This window comes from Phaethon aethereus, assembly GCF_964289735.1.
Source record: "Phaethon aethereus genome assembly, chromosome: 5".
NCBI classification, from domain to species: Eukaryota; Metazoa; Chordata; class Aves; order Phaethontiformes; family Phaethontidae; genus Phaethon; species Phaethon aethereus.
In genome coordinates this window covers 12307217-12322893 of record NC_138579.1, presented here as the reverse complement: position 1 = coordinate 12322893, position 15677 = coordinate 12307217, and the positions used below count along the sequence as shown (strand labels likewise).

Here is a 15677-nt window from a genome sequence, read left to right as displayed (position 1 = left end):
ATTTATTAAAACTTAAGTGTGTTTCACCATTCTTCACATACGGCTTCAGAGAGGGCAGATGCTGCGTTCACTCTTCATGAGGGTTTGCACCCCCAGAGCTGTACCAGTGTCATATGAGCAGCATTCTAGATTTCTGGCTGTGGGTGTAAGTAACTGAAGAAAGGGGGTAGAAACACCAGGTGAATGTGCAACTGCTGCAAGTGATTTATTGTACGCTTGGGGCTCAGTTGCATTTTAGAGGTCCAGGGTTTGTGTGATAAAACATACTGTAGCATGCTCTGACTCAGATTTAAGCCTCTACCTGGAGTGTTAAATTACAAACGAACACAGGCAATGACAGGAAGACTTGCTCAGGTAAGATGTTACTTAAATTTGTTGGTAAAAGTGTTTTTCATCAAGTAAACTGGGACTTTGGTTACAGCCCCACCTGTGACTCTCCTAACACTTAAGTCTCATTCCTGCAAGCAATCACATTGTAAAAAAAGCCATCAGAATATTACAAAACTGAGCCTAGAGATGTGTATCAGACTGTTCTGAACATGGCTCAGAGTGTGGCAAGCTCCTGGGCTTTAATGGGGCTCTTCTGTAAATGAATGTCTAGGTACGGGTTCACTTACTCCCATTGATCAGCTGCCTTTTTTTTTTTTTAGTACAATCGGATGAGCCATGTATTGGCTAAAGACCCTGTCCCAGATAAACAGCCCAGGAATGGAAGAGAACAATTTGAGTGTTCCCTATGCTGCATTAGTTTATCTTATCTTCATTAAAACTGTTAGCAAGGAATGCACTCTCCCCTTTCCCTTAGACTGAGTACACAAAGATGTCTAAGCTTCACAGTTGGATTTTATTTAAAAAATACCAGAGAGCCCAGTTACTTTCAAATAGAGATAATTAAGCCATTTTAGAGAAGAGCTTTAGAGACCATTTATTACACTGTTTGCACAAGGTCCCCTTCAGTGACTGAAGGGATCGTGGAAGGCACTGAAAGCAACTCATCCTTCTATCTGCTTGCTGAGAGTTCCTTCAGCTTCAAGGTGTGACTGTGCCTGTCAAGAACTTCCCTGAGGCAGTCACACGGTCCTTGCTTCCTGGGTCTCTTTTTTCCTTCCATCATACTCGGTGGTCTTCTGAGAAGTCTTCTGCTAGAGTGTTCCAGCTGACCCAGTGTACAGCAGGACAAAACTCTTGCCTTTCTGCTACCCAGGTGCTTGTTTCCACAAAAGATGTCTGCTATATGCTTAAAGAGTATTACTGGGGCTAGGGGAAAGGTAGAGAAGGTGGCTGTTTCACTAATACAGTGTACCTGAAGAAAACAAAAAGAATGGGTCTGGACTTGCCTTTTACCAAGGAACAGTCAAAGGCCTTCGGAAAATGTGCACGAGTAACTTCATCTAGCTTGCTTTCACACTGAATGCAGCAAAAAAACTAAAGACTAGAAAACACAGATGTCATAGCAGTCTGAGGAAAAAAAAGTGCTAAATAGCACAAAGATGAAAGAAAAACATGTAAAGATAAACATGTAAAGCTTTAACAACAATAAAGAGTAATAGCTCCATGGATGGATGCAAACAGCTAAAGGTGCCCTTCAGAAGCAGAATTCAGCTGAGAGCCCAGTGGCAAGGACAGAAAATAGTAGAGGCAGTGACCACGAAGCTGAAGAATCCTATCCAGAGCCCACAAAACACGGGACAGCGCATGAACAGAGCCCTTGCTCTGAAACTACCTGGTTACACGGCTGCAGAGGTCAGCAAACAGAACAAGGGGATGGCAAGGTGGCATTTTTTTAAATGGAAGAGGCTAAAGAGGCTTTTGCTATGAGGGGAGGGAACTGGAAAGCAGGAAAAGAGTGGAAAAGAACCATTTCAAAAAAATGTGTAGGTTCTATGAAGCTAGATATGCCCATATAGTAAAAAAGCAGTACAGTTTTAATTCTTACAGTAAGATGTTAAAATCAAGTGTCTTTCTGTTTTTTGGGTTTTTTTTTTTAATCCTAACGTTAATACCAAGTAAGTGGTTTAAAAATAGGATAGCTTCTTTGTGACAAAGCTTCTTTACATTATCTCTGAGGCCCTAATAGATAGAAGAATGGCTTATACGTAATGGCAGCACACGGACTAGAAACACCATCAGGCAGTATTAACTGGATGAATTTGAATCCCTCTAGATCTGGAAACAGAGAAGGTAGACACTTGCAGTAAATGCTGTTTCTAGATTAGCATGCTATTAAAACAAAATAAAAAAAAATCAGGTCTTCCCTAATGTGGGGATTGCCACATTACACTTCATTGTGCAGTCTCCACCTGCCCACAGTTTTACTCTCCTTCAGGAAGCTCATCTCACAAGGAAAAGCCAATGAACATACATCCAAGTATAAAAAGATCTTCCTTCACAATGTAGACAAAGCTTAATGTACTGTCCTATCACCAGTTACGTATTTCAGCATCTATTTCTCTCATCTAGGAAGAATTTCATTTCATGAGTAATTCTTCCTGAAGCAAAGTAGTTTTGGTACATTTTTGGAGCAGGATGCTTTACTATGCCAAGGATTTATTTTATTCCTTTTACACCCTCTGATTTTACTGCATAGTAGCAAGAGGATGGAGGGAGATGAGGAGCAAAAACTACCCTTAAAGTCCTCACACTTCCAGTGTGGCATGACACAACTCCAGATGATTGTTCCAGTTGTGATGTTCGGCTGACCATCAATCTCATTAGCAGTTGATTTGCCCAGGTTATTCCAAGCGCTGGAGAGACTCTGTTATCCACTACACTATAAAGAAAGCATTACAGATGTCTGCATGTATGAATTCAGTATAAAATATCTTCACTTTTGTTGTAACAAAATTACACCTGAAGAAATGATCAACTGTTTCTATATTTACTGTTGTTTGCTGTATTTAAAACTATAGGTCTTCAGACATTATAGGGTACAGTCACAAAATTATATGCTAGGTTCTGTCTATAACAAGGTAACAACTGGAAGACAAGTGCTTCTATACAGAGTAATTCAGTCATTCTTCCAACTACAGCCATGGCGAATACCTGCCTCTGTTTTGACAGGTCCCCTCATGTGATCGGAAAATAGCAGTAGAAAAATGGCCGAACTTTAAGTATTTGAAGTAACTCTTGGCCCTGGATTCCATTTGAAGGTATATTTAGAAATGTTGGGTAGAAACAACACTGCGGATGTATTACTCTCAACTTGAAGTTTAAAACAATTTTTTTTTTTTCCCTGGAAAAAGTACAGTCACTCCAGTAAAAGAATCACAAGATAGCCAGGGAAAAAAAACCAACCAAACTGAACCTTATCCTCATTCTGTGCCAGTTTCTGTATTTGAGGACATAACTAACTCCAGACAAAGACACATTTATGTAGCACCTAGCTTATCTAGTAAGTCAAAATTACAGTTAGGATTCAAACAACAAATACGTATGTTTGAATTCTGTTAATATCTTGGTGTCAAAAGATACTATTTTTTTTTTTCCTAAGCAACTAACAAAACCAACCCATAAGGTTTGGTTGCTGGGTTTTTTTGAGCAGACAGAAAATGCACTCTTATATTAGAGACAAGAAATGCAAAAATACTCTCGTGTAAGCAAGTACACCAGCCATTAACTCCAGAGAATTTTTCCCCTAACTTGCAGATTAGGGATTACCACATAAGTGTATATGACCATTTCTTCCACTTTCCAGCACATTAGTTATTGCTGATCTCCAGCAAATACAGCATCACTGGATAAATGCACTTCTGCTCTTAACACACCCTGGTAGTATATACTGGAGTTATAAAAAAAAAAAAAAAAAAAAAAGTGGTTAAATGCTGCTATGTACCACTACTTTGTTACATTTCTGTTGTGGATGACTTGACTTACCTACAACCACACTGAGCAGCTTCCAAATCACTCACTACATCAGTTACCTAAAGCAGAAAACCAACATTTGAAGTTGACCTGTGGTTACACATTTGTTTTTAGCAAACAGACCGGCAGAGAAGGGAATGAAGCTAAGAAAATCCAAGTTATTGGATCACATACTAAGCCAAGTTAGAAAACCCTTATTCTTTCACGGCAAACTAGAAGGGATTTGTTTACCAATATCTTTGCTTACAGTGCTATAACTATTTAGCTAGCTACAGTTTATATGAATTTAACTACTACTAGATGCTAAGTTTGTTTAAAAACAAACAAACAAACAAAAAACTCACACAGAAAACTGTTCCGATGCTGTATCTGTAGACAAAAGGTACTGAAGCCCAAATCTCCAAAAGGTGTCCTCTTCTCAATGATTTCACTACCTTTGAAGGCCTGCTTAATGGAGCAGTTTGCCTTTGACTACAACCTAGAAACACCCCACCTCTTGACTCCTTCTATTGTCTTTTAGTGTCATGATTCTTCCACACAAGTTCTTCAGAAGGTACAGCAAATTAAGTTATAGGTACTTCTCTGAATGTAATGGTACAGAATGGATTACTTCACAGCCATAATATTCCTCTACGTTACTACATTCACAGTTTATTACTGTAACTACGTAATTGATGCAATGAGTCACCTTTCATTAGAATACAGTCTTGAAGGACCCTTCATTAGAGAAGGGTCAGACTGTTGTCATTCAGCATCAGGCAGTGACCTCATCTCTTGTGAGCCAGCACCAACATAACACTCCCGTCATGGGAAGGCAGATCTAAGCAGCTCTCTTAAATCACTCTTTCCTCTCATGCTGAACTGTCCCAAGGTAGAGACTGGATACATCTAGATGTGTCCTACCCTTAAATCAGATCTTCTTTTGCCTGCTAGATGGGCCCTCAAAACCCCCAGGAAAAAGGCAGACAGCCCCCAGAAGCTAGCCAAGGAACTTGACTCCATTGGTTGGCTTCATAGAGTAAATGCCGAAATGCACAAACCTTTGCTTAATGAAGAGCAAAATCCAAACCATGCTTCCCAAAGAGAACAAACTGTCTCTACTAATACCAAAATTTGGGAAGCAGTTACAGGAAATCTCAGTTTTCCTTAAAAGCTAGCTGACCCTATGAAAGATTATGTAAGAAAAAGTTGGTTAAAAAAAAAAAAAGAGTAACTCAAGGCTGCAATCCTACTGAATCTTAATGGGAATCTTACTGAAAATAAAAACACTGTGTGTGCCTGAAAGCTGTTCAAATTACTGCTATCTACAAATTCCAATACACTCCCTTCCAGTTACGGTGGTAAATGTAAGGTTTTACACACTGCCCATTCTGTAGTTCCAGAACTCCTCCTAGGGAACAGAAACAAATCCAAAAAAATAACAGTTGACTTGATGTTTCTAGAGCATCTTTCTTCCTGATATAAAATTCTTCTTCTTTGTGACTTCTCAAGTTCAACTTTTCTCCCTACCGCTTTTCTTCTGCTGCAAGAAGGAAACCTCAGAGCTGAGTACTTACGCATTTGATGGCAGAGCCTTCCGGAGAGGAAGCCTCCCAGCAGTGACCTGCCTGCACATCTACTTACCCCTTTCTCAAGCCACATTCTAAGTGTGAATGCTTCATCTCCAGCATTCACATGCTCCTTTGATTTGTCATTAGACTCAGAGCAGCAGCATGCCACTTCTACAGGATAGAAGTAGTATCTTGTCTAGTTTTCTCAAAATAATCTTTTTTACTAGTATCATTGTGACCTTTTTTTTGGTGCAGCTCAGGTCAGCTTGCATGCATTCTAATGCTTTCGTAATCTCAGCAGTTACCCAAAAATGCTGAGCTTCATAAAAATGCAGCATAGTCCCTGGTGTTTCACTGTCTCCTGTATATGTGGAATGTAACTGTGCATGCAGAGTTCCCAAAGCAATCCTGCTGGCGATGGCATTTGAAGCTAGCGTTAGGAAAGAACTCTGTTATTTCAGTTTGATGCTCTGTGAGGTTGCTAATACATATCTATTTTTGTTAGTTTTAATGGACAACCTCTGAAAATATTCACAGCCTATAAGAGATTAAACGGTATTCTTAAACTCTGAGAAGTTAAAATTTACTAGTTAAAAGTACACCAGTTTAAGAAAACTTCCGTTTCCATCAGTCATTAATACTCAGTTGACAGTGTCAAAGACAACACCAAGAAATCTGCCTACACAGATTTCCTCCCTGCCCCAGCCATTTATTAAAATGAGAAGCAATTTTGATGACATACCTGATTAATGCACATTATTGGAGTCCTGAATCTAGTGCTTAAACTGTGAAGCTGTGCTCCAAATGTCTGCAAATACCGAGCCTTCATAACAGAATCTGAAACTCCAAATTCACATCGAAACAAAGCAGCAATAGAGTCTATGACCACCAACCGCACCATGCTTCTTGTGAGCAGCAGGGAAATCCTTTTAGTAATGCAGTTGTGGAAGGTATCCTGCCACAAAATACAGACAGACAGCATTAAAACAGCTCAAATAACTCTATTTGTAAAATCAAGGTAGTAACTACAGATAGCATTGCTGAAACACAAGCTGATGGAGTTTCAGATCATGAAGTGAATTTGTGGATCTTTAAGCCTCACTAGTAACCATTTTTTGTAGATGTCTTGTGGTTTTATCTTAAGAAAAAAATAAAGAGACCAAACTGCAATGTACAGTTATCTGCAGCTCTGACTTAAATCAATTATGTACTGACATTTCGAAACCTCAAGAATGCAATACTACAATCCTGAACCATTCCTATTTTGCAGGAGTGGTTCTCACTGAAACACTGCAGACTCGAGACAAGCATTAAATACTCAAAACAGAAGTGAGAGACTATGCTGCTGTTCCACTAATGACATATTGACAATAAAATACATAGTTGCTACATCAAATCCATGTTGATAAAGGGTCTTATGAAAGTTTTACTAATTGAATATTTTGAAGTCACCAAACATTTCAATTGCAGAAAGTTTAACTAATGAATATTTTGTACGGTGCAACTTCTATAACATAAGATTAAATTATATTAGTCAGATGAAGGGCCCTTGTAGCCCAGTATCTTGTCTTTAACAGTGTGGTCTGCAGCAGCTGAGTAGAAAGGAGAACAAGCTCACAGTGATAACCTCAGCTTCTGGCCATCAGAAATTTCAATGTTGGCAAAAAAAGGAATAATGTGAGAGTGACAGTTGTTCTGATTGGTGCCACTCTTTACATGTAAATAGAGGTTCACAGCTAAGAGTTTAAATGCATCCAAAATTACATATAATATCTTCCAGCATTCCACAGCTTTTAAAACTAAATTGTAATTCTCAAGTCTCTGAATTACAGTAAAATTTATTCTACTAAGAGAGCTAATTTTTACAAAAGAAATAATATTATATCTGCTTAAGTTGCAGTTTAACAGCTCTGGTGTTATATTGCAAGTTACTCAGGATATACACCACCTTTTGTATATATATTTATATCCTGTCTCCAAACTCAATGAAGATCTCCCTAGAAGCTGCAGTAAAACTAGTAGCAATAAGCCCACTACATTTTAATAAAGATAATGACTTACAAAACCTGACTACATGATTCATTCTAAAAATATTAATATTTATCTTTGAATATCTTTCACAATTGAACACTGTAATACTTTTGTAACAGCAAATTACAGAGATTAAATCGTATTAATCACAGATCTTAGTTCTCTTGTAGCCTTTTGAAGGGTCTCCTACATAAAAAAACCCCTGTGGTTACTTGCTTATGGTATAATAATTGCATATTCGTTATTAGTGCTACTACTTACTAGGTCTGCTGCATGCTCAACAAAAATACTGTTTCCAAATTTGATCTTCTGTATGATTTCAGCTGGAACATCTGCACGCAGCTTATGTTGTTGATCTATGAGTTGTTGCAAACGTTTACTTGGGAACACATCTTCTGTACAAATGTAGACGGCTCCTATAGTCAAGGAAACCACCTCTGTTATTACAACAGGCTCTTACACACACCGTTTTCCTAATGGCACAAAAATAAAATAATGCATTCTGCACTTAAAAGCTAGATATATGTACCTGGAAATTCACATTACTTTCTTTTGCAGCCATATTGAGTGAATGATGAACAACAACAAAACCCTACTCCTATGACTTTTCTATAGCTGCTTTTTTTGGTGCCCGCTGACACAACTGTATTTTTGTCCTCTCCACTAGGTGACACTCATTGTGCACAGCTGCAGCACACCTGACCACCTACCTTGGGTGATTACAATCATAATTTATTCAACCCACAAGTAGTGCAATACTGCATAGTTTGCCTGTTTTGGTCAGAAATCCAAAACACAGCACTACACTACTAAGAAAATTAACTATCCCAGCCAAAATCAGTACAGCTACTATTTTGACTGATCTCATTCTCTATTTTCAAGTTTCTTGTTTTTAAATTTACATATGGAGGGGTATTTAGAGACACAATTTGTAAATTGTTTAAAGAGGACCACTCATCCAACCTTGGTCTAATTAACTCTTCCTGAAAAAGGTGGATTAGATGAAAAGCTTATACTTCTATCACACTACTGTAAGTGACGTCTGTATATTTTTACTGTGGTTTCTGGATAACAAGTATGCATTATTGCAGAGAAATTTTGGGGAAAGAAAACAGAAATACATGCAATATTTTCTGTATTAAAAAATTGTTACTGTTATCGCAGAACTAGCCAGAATTACCAGCTAACACTTACAGGGTTACATCTAAGGATTAAGTCCACTCACTAAAGTGGTTGGAGCTGCTAACAAAGCTTGGCAGCTGATGGGCTTGGCAACACGAGACATCCTTAACATTTCTACCCCAATGGTCCATCCCTACACTGGCTCTCCAAGGAGCAGGAAGTCCCATTTCCAGATGCAACTTCCAAATCATCTATATATTCCACTGAAAAAAGTATGAAACTATATCCAATAGCTGACATGGGAAGATCTCAGGACTGGATGAAGTAAAAAGTAATGGTTACTTTATCAATTTGTTGCTGGTAGACACCTGTATAACAGGGTATTGAATTCTGAGAATCTTCTATAAAAGAGAAAGATGAGCCTAAGCCTAATTTTCATTAGGCTTGATAATAATAATAATAATAATAATAATTAGGCATTCAATAAATCACCCTACTTCACATGTGAAACATTAAAAAAAAAATTTCCAATACACAGCCTGATTTTTAAATACTCAGAAAGCTATCAGGTAAACAAAAAAATTTACCCATGCCCACTAATGAAAAAATTCACCTTTGACAGGTGAGAATTAAAGACCTTCCTCAACTATTAACACATTGAAAAATACGTCATCATTATTCACACCTTCCAAAAGGGGAAATAAGATGTTTCCATAATTTCTATTTCCATTCTACCTAATAACAGGTTCAAATTATACTTTGGCATGTTTTTAGTTTCCTTGGCCCTGGCAACCAATAGCCTTTATCACTAGAACATTCAGTCTCCATTCTTAATTCCCCAATTTCATTACATATATACTTATGTCAGAGATAACTGAGGGTTGTCAGCAGTTCACAACATTTCACAGTGAATGAGGACTACATTAAAGCACTAGTGATCAAAGCAGTCATGATCTGATCACGATTCCTGAACTAAAACATATAAAAAACTAAGAAGTTGAACCATGAATATTTTCTGTACGTTTCCCACTCTTTTCCCAGCATTTGAGTGGATGGAACTCTGAATTTTAAACTGTGGGCATAAATGCTGTCTTTAGTAATTACAACAACTGAAGTCATACACAATACCTGTAGACACAAAGGAGCACACATAAAAATTTCCATCAGCAAAGAACCTGGGACAGCTGACCCCAACTAACCAAAGGGATATTCCAGACCATATGACATCATGCTCAGCATATAAAGCTGGGGGAAGGAGTTACTCTGCTGTAAAGCTTTTTTGACACCAGTCAAATCTACTACAGCAGATATTGTATTCTGAGTACATAATTGGTCCATTTGTGATTTCTCCAAAGAAAGTGGGGCAACCGTATTTTTTTTTCTTTAAGTGCTGCTCATTTCACAAACCAATAATGTAACGTTCTTCTTGAACTCTAAGAAAGTTAAGCCACATGAAATATATCAGATGACCTTTGCCTTGGCTTAAAATTTGAGTTTCACAGTACAATGAGAACAGCACTCTCTCCTATTAGACCTTCAGCAAGCCTCTTCAGCTTTTTCTGTGCTCTTCAGTTTGAGGCACAATGAAGCATTTAATTAATGAGAATACACACCTGTGCATTAAAAATACAGGAGGTGCTTCATAGCAAAGTTACAATGGCTAGACTGACAAATAACTAAACTCAATATTAAAGATCGATGCCTAATAATGAGGCAAAAGCGCTTAATATTCACATATCTTTAAAGTGAATTTTCATAACAAATAAAAAAAGGAGACTAGTACAACACAAACAGAAAAGCCTATGGTATTGTGCTGTTTACAGTTTATTAGGAAGCTGTCAACGCTGGCAGCAAGTCAAGAGTCAGGGTAGTTACCACTTTTGAGAAAGAAGCTGAGAGACACTCTTAAGAAGTCAGTCATCCTCAGTGATCATATAAGCGTATTTCCTCACTGGTCTGTAACAACCAAACAGAAACCAGCTATTTCATCAAATCCCAGTGCTTTACTGTTTTTTTTTAGGCTGATAAAAGTGCTATGCTGGTTATTGACCAAGACCACCCCAAAACCAACCAACCAAAAATAAAACAAACACTAAAAAACTCCACCGTCAAAGGAGGACAAATTTTGAGTCCTATGAACATAATCTACCATCCATCAAACCAGCTTGTTATCAAGAATCAGTAGCAAACAGTTTTTTCTAATTCAGAATTCTAATATGGATATGGATTTGTCATATTATGTTCATATGTATCACTTATGAATATGGGCATATGAAATAAATTCAGCCAACATGTGATTGACCATAACTGACATTCTTAGAATAGCAGAAAGATAACCTTGAGGCAAAGGATGCCCTAATTTCTTTGTTTGCTGCCAACCTCCTAGCACTGAGCATCGTAAACAAGATTAGCACTAAGTTAAATGAAGTAAATACACAATAAATCTATACTGTCTAGACCACTTAAGAGAAGGGAAGATTCTAGCACTAAAAAAAAAAAACCAAACCACCCACCATAATTTAAGTCATTAGCAAAATTTTAGCACTGAGATTTACCTTCTATCAGTAGTACTAGACTTCTGCAATAGTTACCGAGCATTGTTGTTCTCCTCAAATTTCCTAAAGAATAAAACTCCTCATACTTAACATAAGCTTTTAATTCCTGTATTTCTCATAAGAGACTCAACATAACCCTTATTTATAGATTGCAGAGAAATCAAGTTTCATTTTCTAAGTGCTCTGCAAACAATATCGGCTGCTATGACTGTATGCAGTGTAACATAAGGCAAGATACCACACTGAGCGTAAAGAACTGCAAGAGTTAGGATTCCACCACTCCCTTAGCAATCCAACATCTGCAGCAGGATATTTCAGCCTTCTATACCTTCAAGACTCTCAACAGTTCTGTCCTCTCAGCAGTTCTGAAATGCTTTGGTTCTCTCACAGAAGCACTGATACGACGGCCATTCTATTCTATCTTCCATGAAACACTTAGGACTGGGTTGATGGGGAACACAGACACGACAAAACAATCATAACAGCACTAAGTGCTAGGTGCGTAAGAAACAAGAACAATCTTCAAACACAAATAATGAAAGGACTTGCCATTCTGTAGCCCTACAAGGAAGATTGTGTTCTTGTATGAGAGACAAGAGTGCCATTAGGTTGCTGGGCACCTTCTATACTCCATTATGGTTTGTTCCTTTCTTTCAACATAAATAGGGAAAAATTCTGGAGCATGAATGAAAATATATTTGCATTCAAACTATTAGCAGCAGTTGGCAGCAACACACAAAGGAATCGAACAACTTATTATTTGCTTCTGCTCTGATTAATGATGTAACTTAAAGCAAAGTAATGTAAGCCACAAGCTAATCACTGCCCTTTAAGCAAGATCTTCACTTGGACATTCCATGTTTTTTCCACATAGGTGGATATAGTACAAGAAATAATTAAGTTTCCCCACAACAAACCACTGAGCTGCCAAATTAAACCCAGTGCTGCATGGAAAGAAGAGCAAGATGACAGCCAAAACACACCTAAAGCTGACTACCAGGACACTGAACTCTCAGAAGTGACACAAGTTTCCTCCCTTTCTAATATGTTTCTAAGACTCCCTTTTCTTTGAGTATTATCATATAATATTCAACATATTAGAAGTCAGATTCACATGATGGACATTTTAAAAAAAAACTGCCCTCAAATCAAAGCATAAACTTACATACTTTGGCAAAACCAGGAAAACTGCAGGTACAAAACAATGCTAACTTTCTTCAATTATATTTCCATCAATTTTACTCTGTAAATGACTTTCATTATTGTTATCAAACTACATATTCTTCAAAATTTGAAACCCCCAACTAGGGAATATATACCATATGTTGGAGATGTTTGTGGGAAATTATCTGACAAGTTGTTTTGCTGTGGTTGTTACCTGAGGTTATGACAGCAATGCTTTTCATATGTTGTTTGCATGTGGGTCTAGTTTAACCATCAGTGGCAGGCAGGTAAACAGCAGCAGCAGGGCATCTGCACAGCGTGCTTTTCTCTCTATAAAGATGCATTACTAACTAGCTTGCTACTAATGGTATTACAGAAGGGCAAGACATGTGCATCTACTTCAATACACTGATGATGTTCTTAAAGACAGTGTATTCCTCCAAATAGCAAATTAATCAATATTTACATTCCAGTACTTACCAGACTCTAATCCACCATATTTGTAAGGATATTGCACACAAAGGCACAGTTGTAAACTAATCTGAGTCTTCCCAGCAGAACTTTCCCCAGCAAGTTCTGTGATTCCCACTAAAGGAATGCCACCTTTTAACAAGTTATCTAGTACTGAACATCCTAGGCTTAGCTTCTGGTGTTGGGAGGTGAGATGATCTTTATCTTGGTAGAGCTGAAGTGCTGCAGGGTTTTGGATTTTTTTTAATGATTAAAAAGAAAAAAAAGAAAGTTTCATTTAGTATCTTTCTAGCACACAATGATACAAAACAGAGGCTGCATACCAGGTTTATACCTACAAGAGGTGCTTGCTTTGTTGATGGGAGATTTTTCTAGTTCAGCCTGGTCTTCCCCACCTCCCTTTCACCACAGGGCCTACTAACTGAATGCCTGTTCAAAAATTGATAGTTTACACTGAGCCCTTTCTTCCTCTCAAACTTTTTTCTTATCTCTGCCTCTATGGAAAGCTACAGTCTGGGAAATTATTGACAGCAAGGTTCAAGCACAGCAATTATGGAAATGGAAAGCTATAGCAGACTATGAAACAGCATAGCAGGCATGTGGTCAATGCCTGAAGATATATGCAAATCACAAGAAAATAAATTTTAAGTACAGAGCTGTCATGAAGCATTTGTTCAGGAGGAGCTATTAGGTCCTGCTTGGCTTGGAATGAGGTGTTTATATACTATATAAACTGATTTGATAAGTTTTTCAACTACTTTTAGTACAAAAGGAAAATAGTGAGAGAGGTGGGGGAGGAAAGAGGAGGGGAGAGAGAGAGAAAGAAAAAGGAAATCTTTTGTTCTTCTAATCAAGTTTTTCAGACTGGAAAATCATTTTGTCCTGTTTCAAGCAGGCTTGATCCTGAAGAATGACACCCATCCACTTCGATCTACCTTCATGGTCTCAGAGGTGCTGTCCTTAGGATAGTTAAATAATTCACTACAGCAAAACGAAAACACTTGTCTTTTAATTTTCAGAATCACATTACTGTGTCAATGAGGAGCCAAAACCATATTTTCTCCCAGTGACAGTATTTTAAGATCTAAATAGAACACTTTTATCATATTGACTATATTACCTGTGAGCATACTGTTTCTCCTCAGCATGTGAGAGACTGTTTTCAGTAAGCACTGTATGTCTGCACTGGATAGTTTCATCAATCTTTGCAAGTCTGCTCCAGAAAGATTTAAAATCTCTTTTATTGATTTTATGTCAGCTGAAATTAGAAGAATTTTTAAAAATACTTTTGGCTGGATTACAGTCTTATGCACGAAAGTAAGTTTTCCCACTTTCTACTACTCATTTACTTAAAGTTTATCTACTCCGCATTCTTGTAAGCTGCGCAGGAAACGTACTTGAATGTATCAATGCATGCCATAAAATTGTTTGGAAAATGATTATTGGAGCATGGGCAAAAGCCATCACTTACAATTACTGAAAAAACTTGCTTATGAAATACTTAATTACAGGTCCAAATTGTTAGTATACATCTATATGCTTATACCCACGAACACACAATTATGTAGAGGAAAACACTATGGTGACAGATCTATTAGTGAGACACTGGCAAGTTAAGTTACCTTTCTTAAGGGCAGCAATTACTTTAGGGTTCAAGTCAAACTGGTCCCAATCCATTTCCTGATACAGCACCAGGATGAACAGAGCATCATGTAATTATCTGTTATTAAAGTAGCTTTTATCAGATATACGTGCAACAAAAAAATAGGTATCATTCATTGTCAAAAGTTTGTAGGATTTTTTTTTGGTTTTTTAGCAATATATTTATCAATTATCTTAGCAAAGTAACAATGACACAGCACATGGCAGAGGTCTTCTCAGATGGCTGTTTACATATAACCTATTAAAGAGTTCAATTAATAATACTGCTGTTAAGAACTACTAGTAATTTTAATTGCTTCGAATTCTGCATAGTGGATCTTCTGGATTGAATCTCGCAAATACGTTGGATAGTTATATCCTGACACTCTTTACATGAGCTTTTCATTTTCAAACAGAAAAAAGGTCTCATGCATGTGCAATATGGGATGATCCAACACTATTCATACATCAAATAGTCAAATGTATTAAGTAAAAGCAAATTTAGTATCAAAACATTAAAATCAGTTTGTTTCTTATAACAACATTAAGCACTCTTTTTAATATCTTGAACTAAAATATAATAATTTAGCTCTATCGCTACCTAGAAGAGTACTGTGGGGTTTGCTACTATTCAGATCATCTTTATGAGGGACTACAGCAAACACATAAGAGTTGTAGAAGAATATATGACTTAATGAACAATCTCTTTTTTAACATGGGGGAGGAGAGGTTGCCATGGAGCCCGATAACAGAACAAATGGCGAATAGTTACTTTTAAGGAACGCAACATTTGACAAGAGTTGTAAGTCGAAACTTACTGAAATTAATCATGATTACGACGACCTTTGACTGCAAGGACTCCAAACCATTTTGTACACAGCACTCGCAGGGAGCCACTTCCCTGCAGCCACTGTTGGACGCACTGGGAAGAGAGGGAAGTCACCGGGAGCGAACTACTGGCAAGCCAGGCGGGTCCCACGGACGAGGCACCGACACAGCCCGCCCTGGCGCAGAAAAAAGTGAGCGGCAACACCCCTCCGCGGCCCGTTAGTCAGAGGGGAGCACGGTGAGGGACGGCTGAAGGGGGAGCAGAGCAGTGGGCCCACCCCACCAACCTCGCAGCCCCCCGGCCCTGCCAGAAGTCGCCTCGGCACAACCAGCGCACTCACGGGAGCCTTCGGTACGGCCCGGGGGGCGGCTGTTGGCGGGGGGACGGCGCCTCAGTGACAACCCCCCCCCGCCCCAGGGACGGGGGCGCGAGCGTAGAGCCGTTACACCGCCC

General features: G+C 38.2%; 1 protein-coding gene across 1 annotated transcript; it reads right to left on the bottom strand.

Annotated features, from left to right (window-relative positions):
- Positions 1-1854: 1854 nt before the first annotated feature.
- XRCC3 (X-ray repair cross complementing 3) lies at positions 1855-14431 on the bottom strand (the record flags this gene model as incomplete). Its single annotated transcript, XM_082000265.1, has 7 exons — positions 1855-2770; positions 3874-3920; positions 6154-6366; positions 7704-7858; positions 12764-12976; positions 13875-14012; positions 14377-14431. 7 exons carry the CDS (start codon positions 14429-14431, stop codon positions 2548-2550), a joined length of 1044 nt encoding a protein of 347 aa, XP_081856391.1. The 3' UTR covers positions 1855-2547.
- Positions 14432-15677: the final 1246 nt, after the last annotated feature.